Here is a 26,477-nt window from a genome sequence, read left to right on the forward strand (position 1 = left end):
GGTGGAGTGGCTGGGGGCTGCTGGGGCCAGAGCACACTCAGTCTGGGTTGCAAGGGGAACCTGCCCTGCGCTACTGATGGATACACAGTAGGCCACATACCTGGTTGACTCCAGTCCCACCATGAAACTCGTTCACCCGCCTGATCTGTTCCTAGGAGTGGCATCGGACGAGTGGCCATTTTGTCGGGCTGCATGTCACATGCCAAAGTCATGGTGCATGGCCCTTCGGAGACGGCCTCGCCCAAGGCTCTTGGTGTTGGAACATGAGGCCTATCCCGCACCTCAGGTCTAGGCCTGGAAGGCGTACCACCCTCGGCATTGTCGCTGGTAGTGCTGCGTGCAGGCGCCCCCTCGAACATGGTGCCAGTACTGGGGCGGTAGAAGAACCTTGCAGTTCCTCAGCACTGATACCGGTAGGGTCTGGAGTCCCCTCGGCCGAAAGGCCGGTAGTTGGGTTATCCTCTGTGTGTGTGCTGGTAACAGAACTCAACAGGTTCCTCCCATTTGGCCGTTTCCTCTGGAAGGAGTCCCCCTTAAGTGGTGCGATGGAAAATAACAGCCCTCCCTTGGGCCTCTTTCTCTGCTGGACAAACTTCTTCAAGTCTTCTGGAGGCAAGGATTGGAAGAGTTCCCTCCAACTGGGTAGCCTATTCTTCAGTGCGCGTGGTGTCAGAGTCGCACGCGGTGCAACCCACCCAGCCGTGGTCAGGGCCAAGGCAACGGAGGCAAAGAGCGTGGGGATCAGACGTGGGAAAGAGTCCCTCACAGATTGGACACCTGCTGAAACCCGCTGAAGTCGACATGCACCGGGGAGGAGCGTAATGCCGGAGGACCAAGTACCTAGATGACAAATGAAGACAAAAAGATAAGACAAGTATCCGGGGAAGAGCGTGTGGAATTACATGGCGAGACCAAACACAGGAGCTCCAGTTCCAGTCCTGCACGTCGTGGCCTTCCCCAAGACAGTAAAGGTATATGCAGTGCAGGTCCAACACAGACATTTGGCACCTGCAATCCATGGAGGGTATGAACCCCGAAGACCTAGTCATGTTTGGATTTTGTGACAGATTCTATAGGCGAAGCAAGAATTATTTTTTTAAAACGAATACTCAGCTAAGAGCGGAGTTCCAAGTAGCGAGCAGAGTGTGCAGAAAAAAAGTCACGGGGTGCAGCGCCTCTATTTTTAAGTATTTTTATTGGCATTTAACTTTATTAACAGTTACACAACAACCTTTTAATGCTTTGTTCTTATAAAGGGGAAGGGGAATGGGAAACTAACAGAAAATAGGTAAGAAAAAGTAAAAGAAAACAAATGTGATACACCAAACAATAAATAAACTAACTAAACAACTGGTCTTCTTGCTACTTAAGTGCGCTGGGGGGTCAGCCCAGGATCAGTCTATTGATCATCGGCGTTAGTCAAGTGTTGAGTTAGCGGAAAGGTGCCTAGTTCTGTGGGTGCTTTCGTGGGTATTAGCATTAAGTCTGAGTCAATGGTGTTTCCATGGACTGGGAATAGTTCAGGGGGGTTTGTAATCTGACGGGTGAAACACGTCTCGTATTAGTGCTTTCCAGTCTTCAAATGTTGGGCTTGTCTCTCCTCCTGCCCTGTCTATCCCATCTCCCCACACCTTAGTCTCGGCACCTGACTAATGTTGCTCTCTGTACCATCTCTCAAAGTGCGGGCCTCTCTGGGATTTCCATGCCATTGCGATGGCTCTCTTGGCTAGCACACACACCATGTCCATAAGTTTCACTATGTGCCTCAATTTGCCTATTCTTGGGTACGCACCGAGTAGGCATTCCTTCGGGGACCATATGTATTGTGTCACTCCTGCCCCTCTGCAGGTTTGTTCTATTCTGGATCGTAAAGTATGGATCTTCGGGCATCCCCAGAACATATGCATCATCCCCGCTCCATCTAATTTACATTGAGGACATAGTGGGTGAGCAGCCTTGCTGATTTTGGCTATATTCCCTGGTGTTGTGTACGTTCTGTATAATACTTGTAGTTGTATTAACCTGAATCGGGCATTTCTCGACACCTCTCTAGGGTATGTTAGGATTATTTCCCATTCCTTCTCAATGATCTCCTCCCCCAGATCCTTCTCCCACCTTGCCTTCAGCGTCTCGCTTTTGGGGTTGGGTCTATCCGACAGTTGGACGTAAAGCGTGGATATTGGTTTCCAGCCATCCCCTAGGTTGTATAGCAATGTGATTAGGGGGTCTATCTCTGGTTCTTCTGGCCACTCTTGCCATCGTGTTTTGGTGCTTCCATACCATAGAAATTGGCCGGTGGGCAGTCCCCCATTGGCCACCATAGTTTCAAATTCCCTGAAGGTTCCATCTTCATATGTCTCCCCCCAGGTATAAATGTTGTGCCGCTCCCACTGTCTCATCTGGGCTAGGTCTGTTTTCCCTTTGCATACTCCTGCTGCTATCGGCATGTCTGCTGAGTAGGGGTGTACTCCTCTTGTGTTTCTGGGTTCTGGCCCAGTCCCTCCTGCCCAGTTCTACTAGCATTGGAGTCTCTCCCAGACAATCTGACGGGACCCACAGCGTCTCCTTCAAGTTAGCTGGAGCTACAGGTTGTCTGAGTAGCCTGGTCTCAGGGGTACCCTCATCGGCCATACCTCTAGCCACATGACTTAGTTGTGCAGCCAGGTAGTATTTTCCCAGGTCTGGGAGCTGGATTCCACCTGCTGTGTATGGTAGTGTCAATATGTTTAGGGATATTGTGTGTCTGGAGTTGTTCCACAATAGCTCTCTCATTAGTTTCTCCAAAACTCGGAAAAAGGCGAGGGGGATAAGGTAGTGTATGTTGTGGAAGTAGTATAGAAATCTTGGTAGTACTATCATTTTAACCACTGCGGCTCTGCCCATCATTGACAATGGTAATTTTGACCAGAATTTCATAGATTTCCTGAGCCTGTGCACCGCTACTTGCGTGTTAACGCCGTGTGTCTGTTCTGGTGTGTGACAGATGTTAACTCCCAGGTACCTAAAGGTGTGGGCTTCCATTGGATTCCCACCATTGGGAGGTCGGTTTCAATTCGCGTAGCTAGGTCTGCAAGAGGGAATATGCTAGATTTCTCCTTATTGAAGGATATCCCTGACACCCGGGCAAAATTCTCTAGGATCTCTAGGATTGTTGATAGGTTGAGGTGGGGGTCTCTCAGATGTAATAGGTCGTCGTCTGCATATAATGAGATAATGTGATTGTTCGCCCCCTATTCTAATGCCGGCATCAAAGAATTGCTTTCTCATGTAAATGGCTAGTGGTTCCAGCCCCAGGATGTATAACATTGGTGATAGTGGACAACCCTGCCTTGTGCGCCTTTGGATGTACCATAACCCTGACACCATCCTCCCAGTCTTGACTCTAGCCACCGGTGACTGATATAGTATCTTTACCCATCTAATGAAGGTATCCCCCAACCCGAACTGTCCCAGAACCTCCCACAACCACTCCCAGTATATGGAGTCAAATGCTTTTTGTGGCATCCAGGGAGACCACTGCGTACGATTCGCATGAGTCTGTGGTTTGTGCCACTATATGTTGTAATCGGCGCAGGTTCACTGCGGTGTTTCAGGCTGGTATAAACCCGTTCTGGTCTTCGTGTATTAGTGTGCCTATCACGTTGGAGAGTCTCTGGGCTAACACAGTTGTCAGTATTTTTATGTCGTAGTTAAGCATGGCTAGTGGCCTATATGAGCCGCAGACCTCTCTGGGTTTCCCGGGTTTGGGGATCGGTACCATCATTGTCTCTCATGCTTTTGGGCAATGTCCCTCTCTCATAGGATTATAGACCTCCAGCAGGGTGGGGGCCAATATTGCATCGTACGTTTTATAAAACTCTGGGGGTAGCCCATCACTGCCTGGGGTCTTGCAGGTGGACAGAGATTTGATTGCCTCGGTTATGTCCTCTAGCGATAGATCCTCATTTAGGGTGGCAGCAGGAGCTTCATTCAGCGTCAGGAGGCCTATTTCTTCAAGTGTGTCTGAGATGTCCCTTTGCGGTATCAGTGTTGCATGGCTGTAGAGCTCGGCATAGAATCGGCTAAATGCCTAGTTTATTTCTAGTTGTGATTTATGGATCTCACCTGCAGTGATTTTTATTTCAATGATCAGGGGTATCAGATGTTCTTTTTTGCATAATCACGATAGAAGTCTGCTTGGTTTATCGCCTTCGGCGTGCATTCTGGTGTCCCTGGTTATGTAATCGAATTTAGCTAGCCTTGCCCATGCTTTGTGGCAGTCATTCTTGATTGTGGCGAGTTCCTCCTCTATTTCCCTAGTTTTGGGCGCCAAGGTTTCTAGCCTGGTAATTCTCTCTTCCTCAGCTTCTAGCTCTTTTTCGTAGGGTTTTCCTTATGCCCCCAGCACTGGCGATGACCTCCCCCCTGATCACTACTTTTAGGGCTTCCCATGTTGTGTCCCAGCCCTTCACGGATCCTACGTTAATGTCCAGGTATTCTTGTATTTTGTCCCTAAGGTCCTCCTTAAAGGCCCCATCTGTGAGGGCTTCTGCCGGCATTCGCTACATTGGTGTGGGTGGTCTGGGTCCTCTCGTTTTCCATTCCATGAGGAATGGGGAGTGGTCTGATATCGATCGCCCAGGTAGGATATTGACTCCACCTACGATAAGTGTTGCTTGTCTATGAGCAGATAATCAATCCTAGTGTATAGTTTGTGGGGAGCCGAATAGTACGAATATGCTCTATCATTCGGATGACGTTCCCTCCACACCTCGGCTAGGTCAACATTCTCTATTACCATGTTCAGTGATGATTGGGGAGGGGCAGTTGGTAGTGTTAAGGGTTTAGACCTATCTAATGTGCAGTCTCTTGTACTGTTGAAATCACCCCCCTACATTAAAAAAACGTCCTGATAGGGTGTTAGTTTGGCACTTATCTTGGACAGGTACGCCGGAATGCCGTTGTTGGGGATAGGTGTTGACAGTTCATACTTCCGGTTGTTCAATGCTCCCCTTCAATATCAAATACCTTCCTTCCGTATCGGTTTCCCTGAAGTGTAGCTTGAAGGGCACTGAACTATCAATCCAAGTGTAGACTCCACGTGCATATTTAGAGTAGGGGGCACCAAAGCCCTGTCCCCCCCACCATTCAGTCATTTTAGCGTTGTCTTCTATTGTGAGATGCGTTTCTTTCAGCAGTGCGATAGAGACGTGTTTCCTTCTCAGATGATTTGATTCTGTTTCTGCGCATGTATGAGCCGATTCCTCTGACATTTCACGTCATTACCTTGATGTTAGCTGCCATCGTCGTGTTGCATTATCTCGATTTATGCCTCCAATATTTTTTGTTTCTGCATGTGAATTGTGGCAAGGGGTAGAGAACATTTTAAACAATAACTTAAACTCAACCAACTGCACCCAGCAAGTGCGCCTTGCACGCTGTGCTCGGGTGCCCCCGCCATCTCTTGGCCTCTCCAAGCCATCCTTGGCGGGTAGTGATGCAATGGCAACAGGCCTGCATCTGTCCTTTCTTGGGGTCGTGTTGTTTTGCACCGGTCAGTCAGCATGGTGGCTTTCCCGTCCTTGTTGGTACGTGTTCCGGCAAAAATTATTCCATAACATGAGTAAGAGCGTCTTCTTGGGCCCAATTATATCAGTGTTGCGGTCGTGCGGTCACCTCATCATCGTCGGCCATGTTGTTGTGTTCGAGCCACATGTTTGCCGCTGCTGGAGTCTCTACGAAAATGGCTCGTCTTTCATGTATGATCTCGAGCCTGGAAGGGTAAAGTAGCATGTATTTGAGGTCCAGTTGTCTGAGCCTGGCTTTAAATCGGAATATAGGAGTTTCTCGCCCTTTGGACAGCAGGGGTATATTGTGATCCTTGCTTTGCCTTTGTTTATTTCGCCTTCCTCGCGCGAGTATCACCACCCTGTCTTGGAAGTTCAGAATTCTGGCTATAATCGGGTGGGGGTATGAGCCTGGCGGCGTTTTTTTCTCGAGTGCTCTGTGTGATGTTTCGACGGCGAACCCCTGGGAGAGTCTGCCGGCCCCTACTTCCTGTTGCAGTAGTGTTTCCACAAAGTTGGTGGGGTTGCGGCCCTCGAATCCCTCCGGCACCCTCAGTAGGCGTACGTTGTTGCGCCTAGATCTTACCTCAGCATCCTCGGCCCTTTCCTCTAGCGTTCTGTTGCGCTTTTCTAGCTCCTCCACTTTGGGCCGGACCTCTTTCAGTATTGTAGTCATCTCCTGTTGGTTCCATTCCGTGGTTGTCACCCTTTCTGCAAGATTGCGCATATCTTTTCGCATTAATTGCATGTCCGATTTGACTTCCTCAATCTTGGTGATAATGAATGAGCGGAACCCCGATATTGCTTCTAGTATCTGCTCATCCTTAGTGAGCTCCTCAGGGGTTCCCTGGGCTGGTTCGGGTGCTTTGGTTTCCAGCCCCTGTTCCTTTAAGCGGGCCACCACGAAGGATTCCATGGTGCTAGCTTTAGGCTTTCCTTTTGGGGGAGACATGCCTCTCCTTGCTTATTGGGCACTCAGGTGGTCGCTAGGCAGTGCCAATCTTCCCGTGCCTCAGGCCTGCGTGTATGTGTGGTTCTGTGATTGCGGCCCAGCTTGTGTCTGGTTTACCCTCCTTTTGCACTCTTGGGCAGTTGTAAGTCACTTAGTGGTGTCCTGTAGGCGGTGGGCTGATGGCGGTGGGCAATTATTGATATTCAAAGAGGTAATGTTCGTTCTGGAGTTCTGCAGGGTTCGAATGTTATATTGTTGTAAGCCGGCGCAGTGGTGCCTCCTATGTCGCTGTGACTTTCGGTCCTGCTGCCCCCACAGCTACTCTCGCCAGGTGCTTGCCCGCTCCATCTGGGTTGTGCGGCCCCTAGTCTCCTGTTTATTTTCCTCCGCTTGATGGGTGACAGTGCAAGCTCTTTCTCATCCCAGGTCTGATGCGTAGGGTTATGATATGATGTGGCCCGGCCCCCACGCTTCTCTTGTGGAGGCTGCTTTTGTGTTTGGTGGTGCCCCTGCACGGCCTTTGTTTCACTCTTAATGTCCTTCGTGGTGCAGGCTAGATGCTGCCAGTGTGCCTCATGCGCTGTGCTTGGCACCGCTCTGTTACCGCCTAAATATACCGCCTCCTCTCCTGTGGGGGGCCCTCTCTGGTACACCTCCTTGGCAGATCGCCCACCTCACTGGATGTCCCTTGGGTGGGGTAGCGGCAGACGCGGGGCCCCAGCAGCCCGAACACCCTCTGCATGTTCCCTGGGGTAGGGGGGGTTTGGTTTGTCCCCACCAGGATTCTGTCCAGGTCAGTTCCAACTGTCGCCCAGCTCACCTCGCATCAGTAACGGTCCTCCTCCAGGGCCGGGGGGCTAGTCTATTGCTTTCGCACGGCTTGTTCCCGCTCCAGCTGCTCTAAGTCTGGACCGCCGTTGGGCATCTGCTTCTGGGCGTCTCTGGTGCAGCCTGATGGCGGGTCGCCACCTCCTCCCTTCTGCTTTGCTGCTTTCCCGTTGCCTGGTCCTCCGCTGGCAGCCCCGATCTCCTCCGCCTCAGTCCTCGGCAATATCAGGTGCTTCTGTGCAGCAAGGAGTCTCACCGCAGCAGCGCTCGCCCCCCCCCTCTCCGTGTCTCCTCCAGTTGGTGCACAGTGAGAGCACCCCGCCTGTACTCCTAGGCTGCTGTGCCGTCTGCCATTTTGGACAGCCCGGGGGGCCCCACTTCGGTCGCGCGCTGTGGGGGTTTAGAAGCCGCGGTTTCCTCTTTTTCTTGGCACCGAGTGTGCGGGATTGCTTCTTCTGCTGTAACGTTCATTAACAGCTTGCATGATTCTATTTCGCCGTGTTTTAGAGGATCGGTGTAGGATCAAGACAAGGAAGCTCAGTCCCAGTGCGTCCTCCCATCGCGTGCGCTGGCCAAGCCCCGGGTGCAGTGCCTCTATACATATTAGCCCTGACTTCATGTCTGGTGTGGGGCATGTAGAGGCATCAGGCGAAACCGACGTGGAGCTGAGCTGTGCCCCAGGCAATGGAAACGTTTCCAAAGAGCAACTGGCAATGGTAGATGGATATAGTTGAGGAATCCATGGGAGGAAGGAGTCCAGTAGAGTTCTACTTTTCAACCAGCATGCACAACGGAAAGCAATGTGCGTGTGCAATGTAATACTGTGTACAAGTAAAACCAAAACAAGACTTAACTGAGATAGTCAATGACAAATCATTTAAATAGGCTGAATTAAGGGAATGGTCTATTGTTATAATTATGTAGATAACAACAGTGGAGTGGAGACACACATGTAAATGAACTTACCTTTCTATCCAAAAAAGAAGCAATCAAGCTGAAGTTTTTGGGATGCTGCATGAACCTGCAGATAAATACACAAAATAAATGTTAGTAAAAACTGCAAATGCTGTACAAGGTATTAGAATGTGAGGTAGCAAAATTAGTTGCCAAAAAAGTCAGAACACATTTCACTTTAAGGTCAATGGTTAAAATAAGGCTGGTAAATAAACCTTATCATGATGATACTCGTGATATGCACCTGAAGTGGAGGATGCTGATGGGGCGAGCCAGTGGACAAAGCTGTCCAGTGGGAAGAGATTACCAGCCTGGCCAGTGGAATTGGATGACCAGGAGGACCAGTGATGGGAGGGGCTCGCCAGGCTGGCCTCTACATGGGCGGGTCTGGCAGGCTGGCCAGTTGACGGTTGGTTGCCAGGATGAGCAGTGAATGCTGGGTCACTAGGATGGCCAGAGGTTGAGGCTGACCTGGTGGGAGGTGACCAGGCTAGCTAGTAGGGGGGAAGGGAATGAGGCGAACCAAAGGATGGAGATGGCCAAAGGGAGAGTGACCTGGCAGGCAAGTGGCTAGAGAAGGCCAGACTGGCCAGCTGACCAAGGTGGCCAAGCTAGCCTGCAGATAGAGAGGGCCAAGCTAGCCAGAGTATGAGGGTGGGATCTGGCTCTGGCTAGCCAAGGTGGACCAGGCTGGCCAGCGGATGGAGGTGGTCAGGCTGGGCAGTGGAGGGAGGCGGCCAGGCTGGCCAGTAGAGGGAGGTGGCCAGCGGATGGAGATGGCCAGGCTGGCCAGTGGTGAGGTGGCCAAAGGTTTGGAAAGCCAGGGGGGGGCAAGCGGATAGAGGAGACCACACTGGCCAATAGAAAGAGGCAGCCAGACTGGCCAGCGGATGGGAGGGGGGCGAGTCTGGCCAATGGATGAGGTGGAGGGGGATTTAGTCTGCCAATGGTTTCGAGGAGGGAGGGGTTTCACCAATGTCTGGTTTAACCAGGCTGGCCGGCGCTTGGCTGGGGTAATTTCTTTCCGACTGCATCAAACAGGTGGAAATAAAGTGCTTTGGCCCCCCCTGCTGATTTCCTCTTCTGTAAACACCAGCAAGGATTTTACTCCCGCCTCTTTTTAAACATCTTCACGTTGCCACGAGTTAGCACATATCTGACAAGCAAAACAGGTGCGCGCTGAGGGGTATGCAGTAATCGAATTGCACCAAAAAAGTCATCTGCACAAAACAATCGTGGAAAAAATGCTGTGGTTTGACCCGGTAAAGTTGTACCCCATTATACCATTGCAGGGGTTGCAGGGGTGTCCCTCGCTCCCCTTAAATGGTATAATGGGTCCGGGGGTGTCTCCTGCATCGATTACATGGATTGCAGCGGCAAAACCACAGCCTTTCTGCCACGATTTTGTGTGTAAAGAGCAATTTTTGCCGCGATTTTAACACATGGAACCCACTGAGGTGTCAGAATAAAGAAGCATTGGCATACTTAGAAGACCTTTTGGAATCTTCCATGGGTTGAGCTTTTGCCACAAACGATTCCTCAATACTGAATCGAACGCTGCCAAAAAATCAATAAAGGCACTATATACCTTTGACTCTCTACGTTTCCAAGAGTACTCTATGGCTGGTGTTAGTACAATTAGATTGTGAGTTGTACTAGCTCGTTGTCTGAACCCAATCTGATTTCATGGCAAGATGTTATTGTCCATAGCCACTCATTCAATTCCATGAGCAGTACCCGTGCAAATATCTTCGAGGGAATGTCGAGCATGGCTATCATCCTAAAATTCACAGGGTCATCCCAAGCACCCTTTTTGTAGATTGTTAAGATGTGACTCACATTCCATGACTTTGGGATGATACCAGTCATACTAATTTCTTCAAACATAAGGACAGTGACCCATAATTCTGGCTCCAGTTTTAACAATTTGTTACATGTGCCATCGGTTCCCGGAGCACGGGAGTTATTAAGCCGTTCTATGGTAACGATAACGTCTAATAAGGAGGCTTTACAAGTCCATGTTTCCAATGGCAGGGGGATACCTCTGCAATACTTTCTATTTGTCCCAAAGTAGATTTGATATGGGCACTCCGCGTCTCGTCAGAATTACAGTTTATCGGCAGATCCCTTTTTGTTGAACTTCACAATATATTCCATACTATTGACGAGTTATTTGGTTGAACTAAATTGGCGATCTTTTGCCATCTTTAATCTCACAGCTACGCTTGTGCCGTCTCAGCCAGTGCTGTTATGTTCTTTGGCAATTTCTCGGCGCATTTTCTTTTTCGCATGGGTAATCATCTTATCTTTATAATGTCTATCGTGATTACCTTTGTTTGACCGCTCAAGAGCAGATTTATATACACGAGTCTGTTGCACTTGTTTACTGATGGCGTCTATCATATTAGAGAATTGTGAAGCCAGCTGTCTACTGGAGTGCTGATGGGCAGACGTCACTTCTGCTATGAAGTTTGGTAATATTGCCTTAACCAACATATTTGCAGTTCCGAGATTTTTGGTATGCCACTGTATTCGATTATGTCTGTCATTTACATACAGTTGGCCATTTTTACCATATTCACTCGGCTTTCTATTTGCCATGGGTATTGCCAAGAGAGTACAAAGTGGCATATCAGCACTCTCGTCTCTATGCACTATACCCATATCTTGTATGTATTTAAGCCCTTTGCCATTTGCAAACACGTAATTTAGAGTAGCTGCCGAACACCCCGCAATTCTTGTAAATACCATGTTAGCGTCACTCGGTGTATTACCGTTTAGCTTCAAGAGACCATAGGAATCTAGAACCATGTACCACGGTTTACCTTGCTTATTATTGGCAAACTTTTTCATTGGTGAGGACCTGTGCATATTAGACTGAGGACTGCTAGTTATTGTAGTGCTGATGTTCGCATTAAAGTCTCCAACAACCCATGCTGGATGATTATACAGATGAAGAATTTGTGTCACTACACTCACATTGTCTTTAGTGAGCGCCGTGTTAGGATGATCATATACATTTACTAGAATGATCGCTATATTTTGATACGATGACCTAGCAGCTAGGACATTTGGGGTGGATTTGATAAGCCTAGCTGCTATCCATGGGGATTTGACCGTGATTATTAGACCCCCCCTTCGTTCTCCCTTTTTTCTGTTGTGTGGCGGATTCTTGTATAGTACTGCGACCACCGAATAACACAGCGTTAATAAGCCATGTTTCTTGACATGCAACAATAGAAAGTTATTTAACATGGCTACCAAACCCTCTTGATCAAACCAATGGGCATGTCCTCTAGTATCAATATTCTTAGGAAGCAGCAATGCTAAATTGGCCATGGCAATAAAGTAGCCTACTTGCAACAAGTGGAAAGTCTCAATTTAGCGGCCATCAATACAACTGGGTCCTGTGCATAGGAAGCCATTTAACCGGGAGACCAGCAATTAGCTTACTCCAAAAGCAGAACAGGTGTTTGTGCTCCCCTTCATACTCACAAGACAGTAGCATAGGGGGGGGGTGGACAGCCAGCACTAACTCTCCCCCAACACACCAACAGGTGACTGCAAACTGTGGCTTTCTGGAGGTTTTGGACTACTCATTCCAGGATCACCTCCCATTCAGTATGCTTAATAGGGCTGATGGAAGTAGTAGTCTAAAACAGCTGGAGCGGCAAAGGTTGCAGACCCCTGCAGTGCACGATTAATAGACAATCAAAGCAGGATGTGGTCTCTGGAGAAAGCGTCAACAACGGATATGTTACCCGAATACATACAGTTAGAAACTGTGACAAAATGCAAGTTTATTGTGCAAAACAGTTGAATCTACGAAAAGGTGTATTCTAGGAAACCGATCTGATCTTTTTAATGTTCCATCAAAGACTTTTGATATATAAAAAAAGGGCTAATCTCAAACGAGTTTTGATATTTTGTGCAACAAGGTAGTTTGGCTTCACCAGAAAATCAACTGAGTTTACCATGAGCAAAGTGTTGTGTTACCGTGTGTCGGCACCATGTAGGATACATTTAAGAAAGAAAAAAAAGGGTTTGTTGTGTCTGGTTGAGAGAAGTGGGATAATCTATCGATTGCGTCTAAACGGCTGGTACATCGCATTCCTACAACGTTATTTTTCTGTAACTAATAAAAAGATTTAGCACAAGCTTAGAAAGGCATGACAGTCCGACAAGCTTTTTTTTTTGTTGCACGAGCCCTTCTTCCCCCACAGAAACTCCCAATTATTTCCGTCATTTTTGAAGGCCCCTACCTATATGAGTTTAGAGCCTGTCAAGAATGCCGCATTTAACTCTGGAGAGTGGGCCATTAACAGGTGCTTCAGCACATGCCCGAGTTCGGCACATAAGGGTAAGGGTCCATAACAACTGTTACAGCCCTCTCCCCCAGGGCTGTACTGCCAATATCATATGGGTAAATCACAACAAGTTACAATCGGCTTAAATACAAAAGAAAACTTTTGGAGGAGGTGCTCAGAAGCTTGCGGTGGCCATGGTCTTCATGGAATGTTGCCTAAGTGAGGCAATGTGGTGGATTTTTGGTAGAGACACATCAAGCTTTATAACCATGCTTAAGGCCGGTCTGAGGGTCATTTTTCACAACTGCCAACACTCTAATAATATAATTAAGATGTCCAGACCTAAGCCCAGAGGCGTACCGGGAGGTTTGGACCAATAGACCTAGTTAAAGGCCTCAGCGCAGTAAGAGCCTTTAACAAGGTTGAAAGGCCCATAACTCCCAGTAAAGACCTATGGTCGGGTCTTCAAAGCTACTATGTTTGTGAATTTAAACAGAATAAATATGGAGGAGGCCAGCTGCCTTGGGGGTAGTGGCAGGGAAATAGTTGGGTTGGCCGTGCGTTCACCTGTTGAAGGTCAAAGGCAAGGATAGTCTTGATCTGCTGATCTGCTGATCTGCTGTGTCTGGCAAGTTTCCAGCACCACCATTCTGAGGTATGTGGAACTATTGGAGGGGAGATGTTGTGCTTTCCTGCATCAAAAGCTGATAAAATCTCTCGTTGTGGGAGAATCATGTGCATCAGTGGCAGTACAAGCATTTCCTTAATGATTGCCACTTTTCTAATTTGTGAAAGTGTCCTTAAGCTTTCAGAAATTTAGAAAAGTGGTGTTGCAGTCTGGGAAATGCTATTTTTAGACAAGGAAAAGGGTGCAGTAGAGGATAACGACACCTCAGAGGTGCCATGGTTTATCTCCGTTTGTCCTTTTGTATGTGCTAAGCCAGTGCTTTTGATAGGAGAAAGCCCCTCACAGTGCCTGCCATGCAATCCTCACTGTTGCCAAGGCTGTTGTAAAGCAGTAGATCAAGCATATGCAAAAGTCATGGCTTTGAAGCCAGGCTACCACATTATCCCTTTAACGGAATATGATGCTTTTAGGGAAAGTGTTCTTTCACGGAAGAACACTTTCCTATGTTTGCATGCACCTCAGAATCAGGGCCAGACTGGTTTAAGGATTTTAAAACCCAGAAGCCTTTGTTGTTTGAACTTAAGTAGAAGACATTCTGTTGAGCTTTGTTTGAATTAGTTGACCCACTATTGCAATAGTCCCTACAGAAAAAGCATAAGGCTGAAGACTTGAGAAAGCACGATAACTCCCGGTAAAGACCTATGGGGTCAGGTCTTTAAAGCTATTATGTTTGTGAATTTAATCAAAATAAATATGGAGGCGGCCAGCTGCCTGGGGAGTGGGAGGGCTTGCAGGTAAATAGTTGGGTTGGCCGTGACTACACCTGTTGAAGGTCAAAGGCAAGGAGAGTCTTGATCTTCTGTCTGGCAAGTTCTGGCAAGTGTGGCCAAGCAAAAAAAAAAAAAAAAAAACTGAGTGGCAGCCAGTGTGGGGATGCTCTCCAGGTCAGGCCATGTGTGACCGGTGCGGCCAGGCACGGATTCATTGCAGCAACTGCCCAGGGAGGGGAGGTATAGCCATAGATTCAGGTCACGTATGCCAGGAGCGTCCCAGGTTTAAGGCAATGAGCGAGGTGTGGGGGTGGAGAGTGGTTATCCGGGATTTTGGAGTGCTCGGGCTGTGTCTGTCTGGAGTGGCCCAGGCGTGGGGGGAGCAGTGTGAGCAGTGGGGCTCACGGCGACGCCTCCACAATGAGGATGACCACCGCACTGAGAGCACTGCCAACAGCACACACCGGGGGACTAATGCAGCATCCTGACCTTGGTTAACTTCCAGGCTGGAGAGATTTCACAGTCCTACCGGTTCCTATAGGCCGGAAAATAGGCAGATGCCACACCACCCTTGTGCAACACAATCCTTACTATTACCCCTCCCACAAGAGTGGGGCCTAGACATCCAAGGGCACACAAGCGCGAGGCGAAATAACTCATTGCATGCATCTGAGGGCAATAACGCTTCTGGCCTGTGCCTTTGCAGGCAGTGACACCCGTCCACCTCTTCCTGGATTTCTTGACTCCTCGTTTATTGAATGCGCTTTGATAAGCTCTGCCCTATGAAAGTGTACACAGGCCTATACAGTTGCTACACACTGCAATCTGAGAAATCGTATTGGCTGCCCTGCTCTCAACATTCTTACGACCATGCTAATAAAAGGCACCATGACCTCAACAAAAACATCTCGTGCCCAACAGAGCAAGGAACACATCTGATGGTGTCAACTCAAGAGATGGCTCAGGCAGCTGAAGTGCATCGCAAAACATGGCAGTGACACATTAGAGGGCATTTTTACGTCACTAACTGCAATTCTAAAAGTATTTCACTAGTTATGCAATTGCATTCATGACGTTAAGCTGCATCTATAAAGCCATTCAAACAGTCCCCACGCACTTTGTGGTTCCCAATCAGGCTGGGTCTTGGGAAGTTTGCGAGCCTGTGCTTTTCCATTCTTGTGCAGCGTATGGGAACCGAATAACCCTTTGTGTTTGTTTTTTCATAAATCAATGCATTTTCAATAAATACAACCACCACCGAGGGAGTGCCAGAGAGTGCCGTGAGCTGTGGGAGAACTCCGCGGCTGTGTGTGGATCATTACATCAGCTGTTTCCGCTGCCGAAACGTGGAAGGGCTTCCTTAATGCCAGCCGGAACGGTAGTAAAACTACATTGCCTGCCTTACTGTTTAGAAACAAAAGGAACTTGAAATTCCTGGAAATGTTATCTACAGGCGCTAACGCTCCTTTTTTTGTTTTGTCCCTTAGCCCCGCCCCTGCCTGCTTGCGGGCACCTCGCCTAAGCACACGGGTGCGCGTACTGGGGGAGTGCCAGAGAGTGCTGATAGCTGCTGGCGGGGAGCGAGGGGATATCTTAGTCATTTTGTGTTTACACTCTGTTTGCTGTGTGGAACCTTTGTAAACGGTCTCTACGGAAAGAACCGTTCGGTGGTGGAAGCGTCTTTTCAAGTAACACAAAGGATTGAAGAAAAAAAAGCGGCGAGTAGTCGCAAAGCTATACTGGCTGCCCCCCTGGTATTCACTCATAGAAGGAATACCTTTATCCAGGGCGATAGCAATGCCGCTGCCAATATCTCCACAAAAAGAGTGAGAAGACAGACAGCGAGGATGGATTGGCACCACAAGACTCACAGAGGGAAGTTGAAGTAAGGGGTGCGTTGCCAGAGTCTGAATGCATGGATGGGGGTGGGTTGGGTGGATAGCTCCGGTTTTATTCCGTTTCACTCGCAATCCCTCTATGCAGATGATTTGGAGCAAAGCGCCGTGGGGGGAATGGGGGTGGAGGGGGGAGTGGGGGGAATGGTGAAAGAGGCACCCAAGACTGCTCATTTCTGGTTACACCCCCTATCTTTCTTAGCGGTGAAATAACGATGTTGGCTATGTCTGAGCATTTGAAAGAGGAGGGGCCTGAAGGCGTAGAATGCCCGGTAGTAATAGGCCATCCAAATCTCCACCAGGACCAAAAAGCAATAATGGGCGCACTGGTAGGAGTGAAAGTAATTGAGTGTGCAATCAGCCTACTTAAAAAGAGATAAGTAGCTGTCTCTCTAAAATAATCACAGTCCAAAACGATTGGCGGATGGCGAAACTGGTAACGCGGCTAAAGGCTCTCCATAAGCCTGTGGTGGTGTTCTCTACAGGGACCGATGTGAACACGGAAAAAGAGGGTAGGGAGGAGAATGAAGATGTTATTGTGTTGACCGTGGGTGAGCCATGGGAGTCTCAGACAGAGAAGGAGGGTAAGGGCCCGTTTTCAACAGTGGCATCTAAAAATTTAAAGAAGCAGGAAAAAGGAAACAGAGGATTGATATGCTATGGCATTTGTAACGCGCCTATACACAAGTGTTTCATGGCTTGTGAACTAAAAGTCTCTAAAGCCTCTTCCCGTCAGTACCTTCGTAACGTGGCTCTCCAAGATCTCAATGAGCAGTCACTAAATAAATAAATGGGAGGGAGTTGAAGTGGAGGATGTAATGGAGAAAGGGGAGGTAAATACTGGGGATGGGGGCCTTTAGCCCATGATGTTCCCGGTCAATCTGTTAAAATAATGAATGGGCAAAGTGAGTATGTAAGTGCTGACGCCAGGTTAGTGGACATACTGGAACAAAAAAAGAGTGAGGGTAGCACCACAGCAAAGAAAAAGAATATCGTTGAAACTACAAAACAAACGTATGACATTTTCAATCAAGCCTTATTTCCCCCCCCCCCCCCCCACCAAGTTATCTAGGCCTCCCTGTATTAGTCAGTGTGTAAGCAATGAAAGTATCTGGAACACGGATAAAGAGGATCTATTACCAGATCCGGATCCTGTAAAGGATTCAGGGAATTTTATTGAAGGAAGGCAAATTGTAGAGGGTGAAATGGAGACCCACAAAAGGGGACGGGGTGGGAGGAGGGGACTTCGAAGGTTCCGGTCTTGCCAAAACTAGAAGTTAGAAGTATAGTCAGTATTATTTTGGCTGAGAACAACTTCAGGGATTCAATAGAAAATGAGGATACTGGTAGCGCCCAATTGGTGCGAAAGAGTCGCCAAAAAAAAAAAATGTAACACCAAGTTAAAGAATTATAATTTGGGAACTGCTCACATTTTCTTAGCAAACCCACGGTATTGAATAGTGTAAAGGTCACCTTTTGAGAACCCTCCCTCGCCCCTTATTTCCCCACAATATGTACACTGCAGGAAACAACGCATTAAATGTCACATTAAGGTTAGAACTTGCAATACGTCAGCTAGTGTCGCTTAGTACCCAGCTAGAGCGCCGGGGCTAAGGAGGTGCAGAAGGCACGCATAACCAATGGTGAAAGACCGCACACTGTGCTGCACCTTTTCGTCTTCAGAATCTCCAGTGCCTACTCCTCCCCACTGTCCCTCTCCACTTGGATAGTGAAGCCATCCCCTGTCCGGGTGTTCAAGGGCCGACTTAAGGCCCACTTATTAGCAGTAGAAGGGGCATCTCCCACACTGACCTCAGCCTTCCTGATGAAAGGGCACATTCGGACTTCTAGGATGTAAACACCTATACTGAGCTCTAGCTCTGGAACTAGGCCTCAATGCAAGCCTAGCCATAGAGCCTGGTCTAAGTGAGTGCACAGGGTCAGTGGGCTGCACGGTTTATAGTCATTTATTCCATCGACAGCCAAAGCATCTAATGCCTTACCATCGGGAAGGAAAAAAAGCATCGAAAAAAAGCATCTAATGCAGTTTTTTTTCATTTTTCTTTTTTAATGGGGGTGCCCCCCCCCCCCGCTAACCCAACCCCCCCTTTTTAACCTTTAAAACCCATTTTTATTTAACTAAACACTTCACCATCTAAAAAAAAAGGCATTGGATGCCTTTTTTTTCCCGATGCATTTTTTTTTAGATGGTATGGCTGTCCATGCTTTGGTTGTCGATGCAATGACCTGATACCTGGCTTGCACTGCTGCTCAGGGCACTCCATCTATGTCCACTCATGTAAGGATGTGGGCTACTGCTCCCATCAGGGGAGTTGCTAGGTCTGGAAAGGACTCGGGGCTAAGCTGTTGTAATAACTGTTGGGACTGGGGGCTAGCTAGTCTTTTCGCTGTAGCTCCTGAGATTCTATCCGGGGCTACAACCAAAAGATCAGGGGCTATAGCCCCCTTAGCCCCTCCCTAGCAACGCCCCTGGCTCCCACCATTCATGTACAGCGCACACACGCTGGGTCACAGTGTGGTCCATTATAGGGCCAGTGCACACCATGCCCAACATTTTAAGTAGTCTGTGGAAATCCAATCCACCGCACAGGCCTTACAAGTTATTGTGAAATACAGCCCTTGACAAGGCAGCCTACGTTGCCTGGCCAATGGGTCCACATCAGGATTATAATTATTATCCCTCTGGCTAAACTCTCATAAAGGAAGCAACGAAACAGAGCAGAGCGGCCAGCTAGGGGGCTTAGAAAGTGCCCCTATCGCAAAGTCCCATGCAGCACCATGCCACACGCATCTTTGTACCATCTAAGGACAAGCTTCTATGCAAAGGAGTAGGAATCAAGGCATTGGGAGAATGGGGGGAGACGGTTCAGGGTGGATGGGGTACAATACTGTTCATTAAGCCCAAGAGAACTTAACGGGTTAGTCAAAAGGGGTATGTGCCTTGAGAGGACCCCAACCTGGCTGCCGATGAAAAGAAGTCTCTGCACATTTTTTACAAAACCTAAATAACGCATATCATGGCACTGTATAGAAGCTGCCTGGGTATTGTTGACAACAAGTTCCGATCTGATCAATTAATCATGTAATGCCTTCTGTGGCGATTGTACTACACAGTTTCTTCAATAAAGCACAACTTGTGGTGTCGTTTTCACCCTTTTTTGAGGACTACACTGATCACATGAAATAACTGAAGTTGAAATACATATGGATGAGTGCCATGATAGTTCAAAAGATATCTCAGTGTGTTAAGTACTTGCTGCAGAGATCTGTGTTCGGATGCCACACCACATTAACAAGACAGCCTCCATTTTTCCTCTGCGAGGGGGATAAACTCCAGTATATAAATGTTCATGGGTATGGTACGAAAAACAGCCTGTTCAACCCTGGACTACTCTGCAGAATTCCTTTTCCATACAGTTAAGCAGCAAATGGTTCATAAAGCTCTCACTTTGACCCATAAACGTAGGTCTGGCAATGCACCTCAGTACCTTTGCAACAGACAGAAGGTTGCTCCTGGTAGGAGAGTTCTCTGCTCCAATGGAGATGACCTCCTTTAGCCACGTGTCAAGTTGCAAAAATGTGGGGGCACGAGGGTTGATGCATGGGCTCCTTGTGTCTGGAACGGTTGCCGACCTCAATACGGGGCAGTCCTTGCTTACCTGACTTGAAGAGAGCTGTTAAAACATACCTGTTTAACAAGAAGGGTTAGTGCGCCATTTTATACCCTCATCATCAGTTTGGCAGTTAGCAATACTGTGTACCTTGGCTCTCTATAATGGTCTGTCTTCGTGCATCTTGCTTTTTGTGTGGCGCGTTATAAGGATTAAATAATAACAACGATGAAAGTAAAGCTGGGTGAAGGCGTGTGTAGATCACCGTGTGGCTCTTCTGCACGTGTCTGGCAGTGGCACCTCTGCCAGGAGAGCGAGGGACAGGACTGCTCCTGCGGTGTGCGCGCTTGGGGACGACCTGGCGGCTGTTAGCAAGTTGATGGAAAAACGAGACGCAAGTAGGCACCTGGAAATGGAAGCCCCAGAGAGGCTTTTTCCCAGTAGTAGCAGGTCCAAAGGCAACAAACAGCTGTGAGGATTTTCCAAAGGGTTTGGTCCTATCAATGTAACACTCCAGTGCCTCAGGACATTGACGGAGTGAAGAGAGTGCTCAGCAGGCATAGTAGGAGAGCGGAAGAAAACCGGTAGTGAAGAGAGTGCTCAGCAAACATAGTAGGAGAGCTGAAGAAAACTGGTAGTGAAGAGTGCGCTCAGCAGGCATAGTAGGAGAGCTGAAGAAAACCGGTAGTGAAGAGAGTGCTCAGCAGGCATAGTAGGAGAGCTGAAGAAAACCGGTAGTGAAGAGAGTGCTCAGCAGGCATAGTAGGAGAGCTGAAGAAAACCGGTAGTGAAGAGAGTGCTCAGCAGTTATAGTAGGAGAGCTGAAGAAAACCGGTAGGACTAATGGCTCTTTGAGATGAAAAGAGGACCACACGTTGGACATGAATGAATGAAATAGTGGTCCGAAGGCAAACCTTGTCCTTGTGGAAGATGAGGTAAGGGGATAGAGAGGAGAGTTACCTACGCTGAAACGTACCTCTTAGACCAGCCGGAATTTAGGAGCTCATCTTTTACCACAACGCAGGAGTTTCAATCGGGAGACTAACATTGTGGAGCCCTTGAATTCAGCAAGTAATGGACCTAGAAGGAAGTTTAAATTAAGGTAAACCTTCTAGGCAATAAAACAACCCCCACCCCCCAATACTCTGCATGTAGTTTTGACCATATTATGAATGCTTACATTTCACTCAGACTTCCACATGGTGCGGGGTAATCGCAGCACAAAGAAGGGAGACCTTTTCGTCCTGATCGGTAGATATAGGACTCACAGTGTATCTTCCTCCATCCAGATGCATGAGATGCTTTAATCATCCATATAACCCAAGGATTGTTCCATTCACTCCTGTTAAGTTATGAAGCTTACCTTAATTCCTAACTAGTACTCCCTTGACTACAGAATAAGGGGAGTTTGGGCTAGCCTGACACAATGCCGACTTCGCATCAGTAGTGTAGATCTACTATTGTTCACAGAGGATGCTTTACTGTCCAGTTTACCTTGAGACTTTAGATAAATGTTTTTGTTTTAAATTGTTACCATGACAGGCGTAGTGATCGTTAATTAACCAGTGGTCAATACATTGAATAGAATTAGCATCTACTCAATTTTGACTGACTGATGAAGCCCATGATTAGGTACATTAATTTTGATACCATGATCGTTCTTGCTGCAGGTGATGCCTACCACCGCTGGTTGTTTTTAGAATATTGATTGGCTCCACATAGGATCTCTTCAATAGGAGTTCAGCTTGTGTCCACGTATATCGACACTGTGTGTAAAGCTAAAATTAAGCTCCTCTAAGCATTGGAACCATCAATGTGTTATCCTGTCAAGAAAAGTTGCTAATAGTGCTTTTTTGCTAATTGCAGACAACCCCTGATGAATGTACGTTTTATTTTGACCACACCAGAATGGAAAGAAACATGTCCAGATGAGTTTGAGAGAGAAAGAATGAGTATGAGTGAGAGAAAATTAGGATGAATGAAATGTTTGATGTGAGACATTGCTTCGAATTTGCACAGCACAAGACACTTATCTGTGAAACATTGGGTGGGCCAGTAGAAGCCCCAGATATGTCAAATTGTCGGCTATGCATCTTTGCACAGAATCAATGACCTATGATGAATTACTGGTCATTTATTAACTTGTGGAATTTCTGATATTAATAAAATGGTTATATATATTTTTGGTAAATTAGTATCACGAGTATGACTAAAGATTCATTTGTTCTTTCAATCAACATTGGTAGGCAATCATAGCAACAGAGACGCATGCCCCCTAGCGCCATATTGTTTGTTGTTCAAGGCTCCGCTTATAGGAGGGATCGCTAGTCCCCTTATACCTCTCCTTGCTTGTTTGGGAGAGAAGAGAGCGCCTGGATCTCACCTACTCTTTGATATTTTGTATTGGCCTTATGCATGGGCCCAAATCAATGGGGCTAGAAGGCCATTTAGCGCCCAAGAAGGGGCAGGTTTGCTTACAGAGGGAGCATCCTAAACAGTCCCTTTGTAAATTCTTTTGCCAGCCTATGTGACTAAGCGAAGGCGACACCCATGTGCGAGTAAAGCAGGAAATGGCGGCCAGATTATCTTTAATGGAAGAGTGAAAAAGACCACCAGTAGCCAGGGAGAGTAAGTGTGGTAGGCTATGTTGTGGTTGGTAGCCAAGGGGGAGGTGGGGAGGGTGGGAGCTGTCCATCCCATCACTGGAGTACGAAATAGTGAACCACTTCCATTTATTGACATAGCAGGAGATGGTAGGTGGGGCTCATGCCTTGGCAAGGACATCCCTGCAGTCCTAGGGCATAGTGATGTGATCAAATTCTAAAGACATAGGTGCCAGGCTGAGAGGTTGAGCGAGGAGAGGTCATGGTGGACATTGCCCTGGTTCCTGGACAGCAGACTGTACATTGGGGGAAGGGGGGGCAGCTGATAGGTGGGCTGCTGAAAGGGCTAGACACCCCGAGGACCAGAACCCTCTCAGCCAAGCCGGTGCCACAAGGATCAGGTATACCGCTGCTGTTTGGCAGTGTGGCGGAATCTTGGTTTGAGTGGAAATGGTGGACGGCATCTCCCAGGCTGGCTGGATGAGGTAATCTGCTGATGAATGAGTGCCATTTGGAGTTGTCGTTTGTGGCAAAGTGGTCCACTTCGTGTTCTCCATGTTTGGAAGAGTATTTCCACTTGATCTTGAAGAAGCTCCCATTCATGGCCGGAGCGGAGTTCCCTGCTGAGGGTATTGGCCACAGTGTTGTGTATGCCTGGTAGGTGAAAAGGGGAGAGAAACATTTCCTTGGCAAGAGCCTTTTCCACAGATATTGTCCCAGGGCTAAGAGGATTGAAGATCTGGTGCCACCATGCTTCAGGAACTACTTAACCTGCAGATGCGGCAGGGAAGATAAACTGCCCTGAGTTCTAGAACGATGATGTGGAGAGATTATTCTTACGCTAACCAGAAGCCTCTAGCATGGTGATTGGCGGTGTGGGCTCACCAACCCTCCATGCCGTCGTTTTAGTCGCTTGATGGTTTCAAAGGTGCTCGACCCGTGTGATTGGCAGCATTGGATCACAATAGAAATTGGTGTTCAGGGGACAGGAGTGTTCCACAAGACTGTGGACACCTGTCTGTTCCTCTAGTTATACAACCTAGTGTCAGGGTTGTTTTTCTCCACTGCACCATTATACTTGTTCTAAATAGAATATAACATGATATCAATACTAGGGTGTGCTCCTAGATGTTAGGAATTGGCAACATGAGGGAGGATCGCATGGGAGGAGACGGCTCTCAAGTGGAAGTGGTGACTCCGCTAGGATAGACGCAGTATTCATCCTCTTTTGAAGGATGAGATTCCTCATGCCAGTGTAGATTGGCATGCTGCCAATGTACGATTTGCTCTCCCAGAACTACCCAAAGCACAGACTATGAAAAGTCTGCTAAACAGCATATAATTGATACATTGGGGTTTCCGGAAATAAATATAACCTCAAATTGTTATGATTCTGTCTTCTATATAGAGGTCCTAAACCCAAGGGTAAATCACAAACTCTTTTCACAACCTCCCATTAACTTGACAACTCAGTTCACAATCAGCTTAAGTTAACAAAATATAAACCGACCAAAAACATCATTGACTTCAGAATCCATAATGCCTGGGGAGTGGACGAGGACGAGGGACTAGAGTTGATGAAGATTACAGATACCATGAAGCTTAATGAGCAGTCTAGTTGTTGTGTTATAAAGCACCTGAGTGGGACATTTAAATGTACAAATGAGTTTCAGGTCAGAAGAGAAGGAGACGCTGATGGAGTAGCAGAGGCGGCAGCAAGAATTAATTCGGAAGACGCTGTGGAGAAGAAGCACCTGCTGAGGCCAATGCAGGAGAAGACGCGTGGCCGTGCAGAGAAAGAGCAGCTGGAAGCAGCAATTAGTAAAGCTATGCCATGTGGGAGACGAGCTTCCAACACGCCGTGAACCACTCTGATAAACAAGTAGAACTGGCAATCGCACAGATCTGTCAGAGCTCCCCTGAATGACTGTGCTTACCCGCGAGTTAAAAGAGATGCAAAGGAAGAGCAGTGAGTTGGCCTGAGACGCCAGGTGACCCCGGTGTGCTCCGAATGCTTTTAATTGAAACCAATGATTTTGAATACCGAACAAATGAAATAAGGCAGCAATGGCGCAACTTCCCTGATAAGGGTTACCAATTGGGGAATAACTGTATCCTGCATTGCCACAAACCAAGAGCCGCAGAAGAGTGATACACAGGAAGCCAGGGTGCAAGTCTCCTGATAAGGGATACCAATTGGGCGATGATTGTAACCCACATTGCCAGCAGCCAAGAGGTTGCATGAGAGTAATACAAATGCTGCAGGAGCACAACTCCTGTGAGACGCAAATAAGGAGAAATCTCTAACCTGCATTGCCAACAGCCAAAAAGCTATAGAAGAGTAATACAGAGACAACAAGGGCACAACTTCCCTTTTGTGGAATAACAATCTGGAAAGCGCTGTAACCCACATTGTCAAGCATCAAAAGACTATAAAGAGAAGCAGTTATTGTTCAAACCGCCTCACATAGGATACTGGTGCGGAGAATCTTGGAACAAGCATTACCACTGAACACAATTGCAGTTGTAGGAGTTTTCATCATGGCAAGTGAGTATACCAGGAAAGAAAATGATGATTTAAAGCACTGTGGTAAAAGGTTTCTTGGAAATTGTCACCTTTTCTTGATGACAGGTTGCATTACAAAAAATAATTGCTGCACGATCCTGACAAAAATGTTTCCTTTGAAGAAGAAGTGGGATGGAACAAGTTACTTACCTGCAACTATTTTTCTCCAGCATGGGTCTGCATGGATTCACATGCCCATGAATATTCCCCATCGTCATGCCGGGAATACTCGGTAAAAGAAAAACTTTCCCTTATAAACTGTATTTCTCCTTTAAACCAATCACTGTCCTCTGGGTCATACTGTCCCCAGCCAGTGACAGCCCTCTCCCTAATCCCCTCTGTGAGCCATCTTCAAATTTGACAGGTACGTCAAGTGGCAGTATGACCAAGAAGGGCCGGAGAGAGGGGTAGGAGGAAGGGGTCACATGTGAATCCATGCTGGAGAACAATAGTTACAGGAAAGTAACCTGTTCCTTCTCCAGCATGGGGCCTGGCATGGATTCACATGCTCATGAATACATAGCAGTACAACATTACACAGCTACGGGAGGTGGCAAGGCTCAACAGAAGCAATTACTCTTACCTCTGAAACAGACTCACCTCAAGCAAACAGGTTGCGTAGCACTGCTCTGGACTACTCTTTGAAATCCCTGTTGACGTAGTAGAACTTCGTGAAGGTTTGCATGGACCTCCACGTAGCAGCCCTGCAGATGTCCAGCAGGGGCACACCAGACAGGAATGCTGCAGTCGCAGCGATCGTTCTGGTGGAGTGGACTCTCGGACTGCCAGGCAGCAGTCGGTTCGGCAAGCGATGACAGTGCGTGATGCAGCCGGAGAGCCACCTGGAGATGGAAGCCTTGGACAAAACCTTCACATGGTTCACAGGAACAAAGTTGGCAAACAGTTGAGAAGTCTTCGAGCAACGTCCAGCGAGTATAAGGCCCTTTCAGCCAGTGACAAAGGCTTTGGAAAAAACACAGGTAACACCAAAGGTTTGTTGAGGTGGAATTCCGACAGAACCTTAGGCATGAAAGAGATATGCGTCCGCAGCACCACGTGGAAAGTCAGATATGGCTGTTCGCAGGCTAGGGCCTGTATCTCCCCCACCCTCTTGGCAGAGGTGATGGCCACAAGGAAAGCCATTTTCCACGAGAGGAACCTGAGAGGGGCCTGATGCATGGGCTTGAAGGGGGCTCCCATGAGCCTCGTCAGCATCACGTTGAGTTCACACACCGGGGCAGGAGTCTTCACTGATGGGAAAGATCAAAACACTCCTTGACGAGATGGTGAGACCAAAGAAGATCTTCCGGAGACCTGGTGTAGCGGGAGATAGCCACCAGGTGTACCTTGATAGAGGTGCCAGTGCGGCCTTGGCCAAGGAGGAAGAATCTGCCGGCTGTGACCATCAGAGGGGTGATCTTCTGCGACCAGCACCACGTAGCAAAACGTTTCCACTTGTGACCGTAGCACTTCAAAGTCGACGATGCTCTGGCCTTAGTAAGGACCTCCCTGCAGTCCGCTGGCAACTAGTATCCTCCAAACTCTGGGGCTGCAGGAGCCAAGCCCACAGGTTCAGCGATCCTGGGTCGTGATGCAGGATTGCGCCCCCTTCTCTGGTGAGAAGATCCTGGACTACTGGCAGTTTGACCACAGGCGATGCCGACAGGCTGAGAAGGTGCGAGTACCAAATACACCTCGGCCACGCTGGGGCGATGAGTATCACTATTTGAGTGTGTTGATGACTCGTAGCAGGAGAGGTAACGACAGGAACATGTAAAGAAACAGGCCTTCCCATG

At 47.9% G+C, this 26,477-nt stretch overlaps 1 protein-coding gene across 5 annotated transcripts in view; it reads right to left on the bottom strand.

Moving 5' to 3' along the window:
* Positions 1 to 26,477, bottom strand: part of NCOR2 (nuclear receptor corepressor 2) — a 2,813,293-nt gene that overhangs the window by 1,414,777 nt on the left and 1,372,039 nt on the right. For all 5 annotated transcript variants that reach the window (XM_069619703.1, XM_069619702.1, XM_069619704.1 and 2 more), the window contains exon 13: positions 8,293 to 8,347. In XM_069619703.1, coding sequence (XP_069475804.1) covers positions 8,293 to 8,347 — 55 coding nt within the window. The remainder of the gene's footprint in view (positions 1 to 8,292; positions 8,348 to 26,477) is intronic.

The sequence above is a fragment of the Ambystoma mexicanum genome, chromosome 10, assembly GCF_040938575.1.
Source record: "Ambystoma mexicanum isolate Mex_15411 chromosome 10, UKY_AmexF1_1, whole genome shotgun sequence".
NCBI lineage: Eukaryota > Metazoa > Chordata > Amphibia > Caudata > Ambystomatidae > Ambystoma > Ambystoma mexicanum.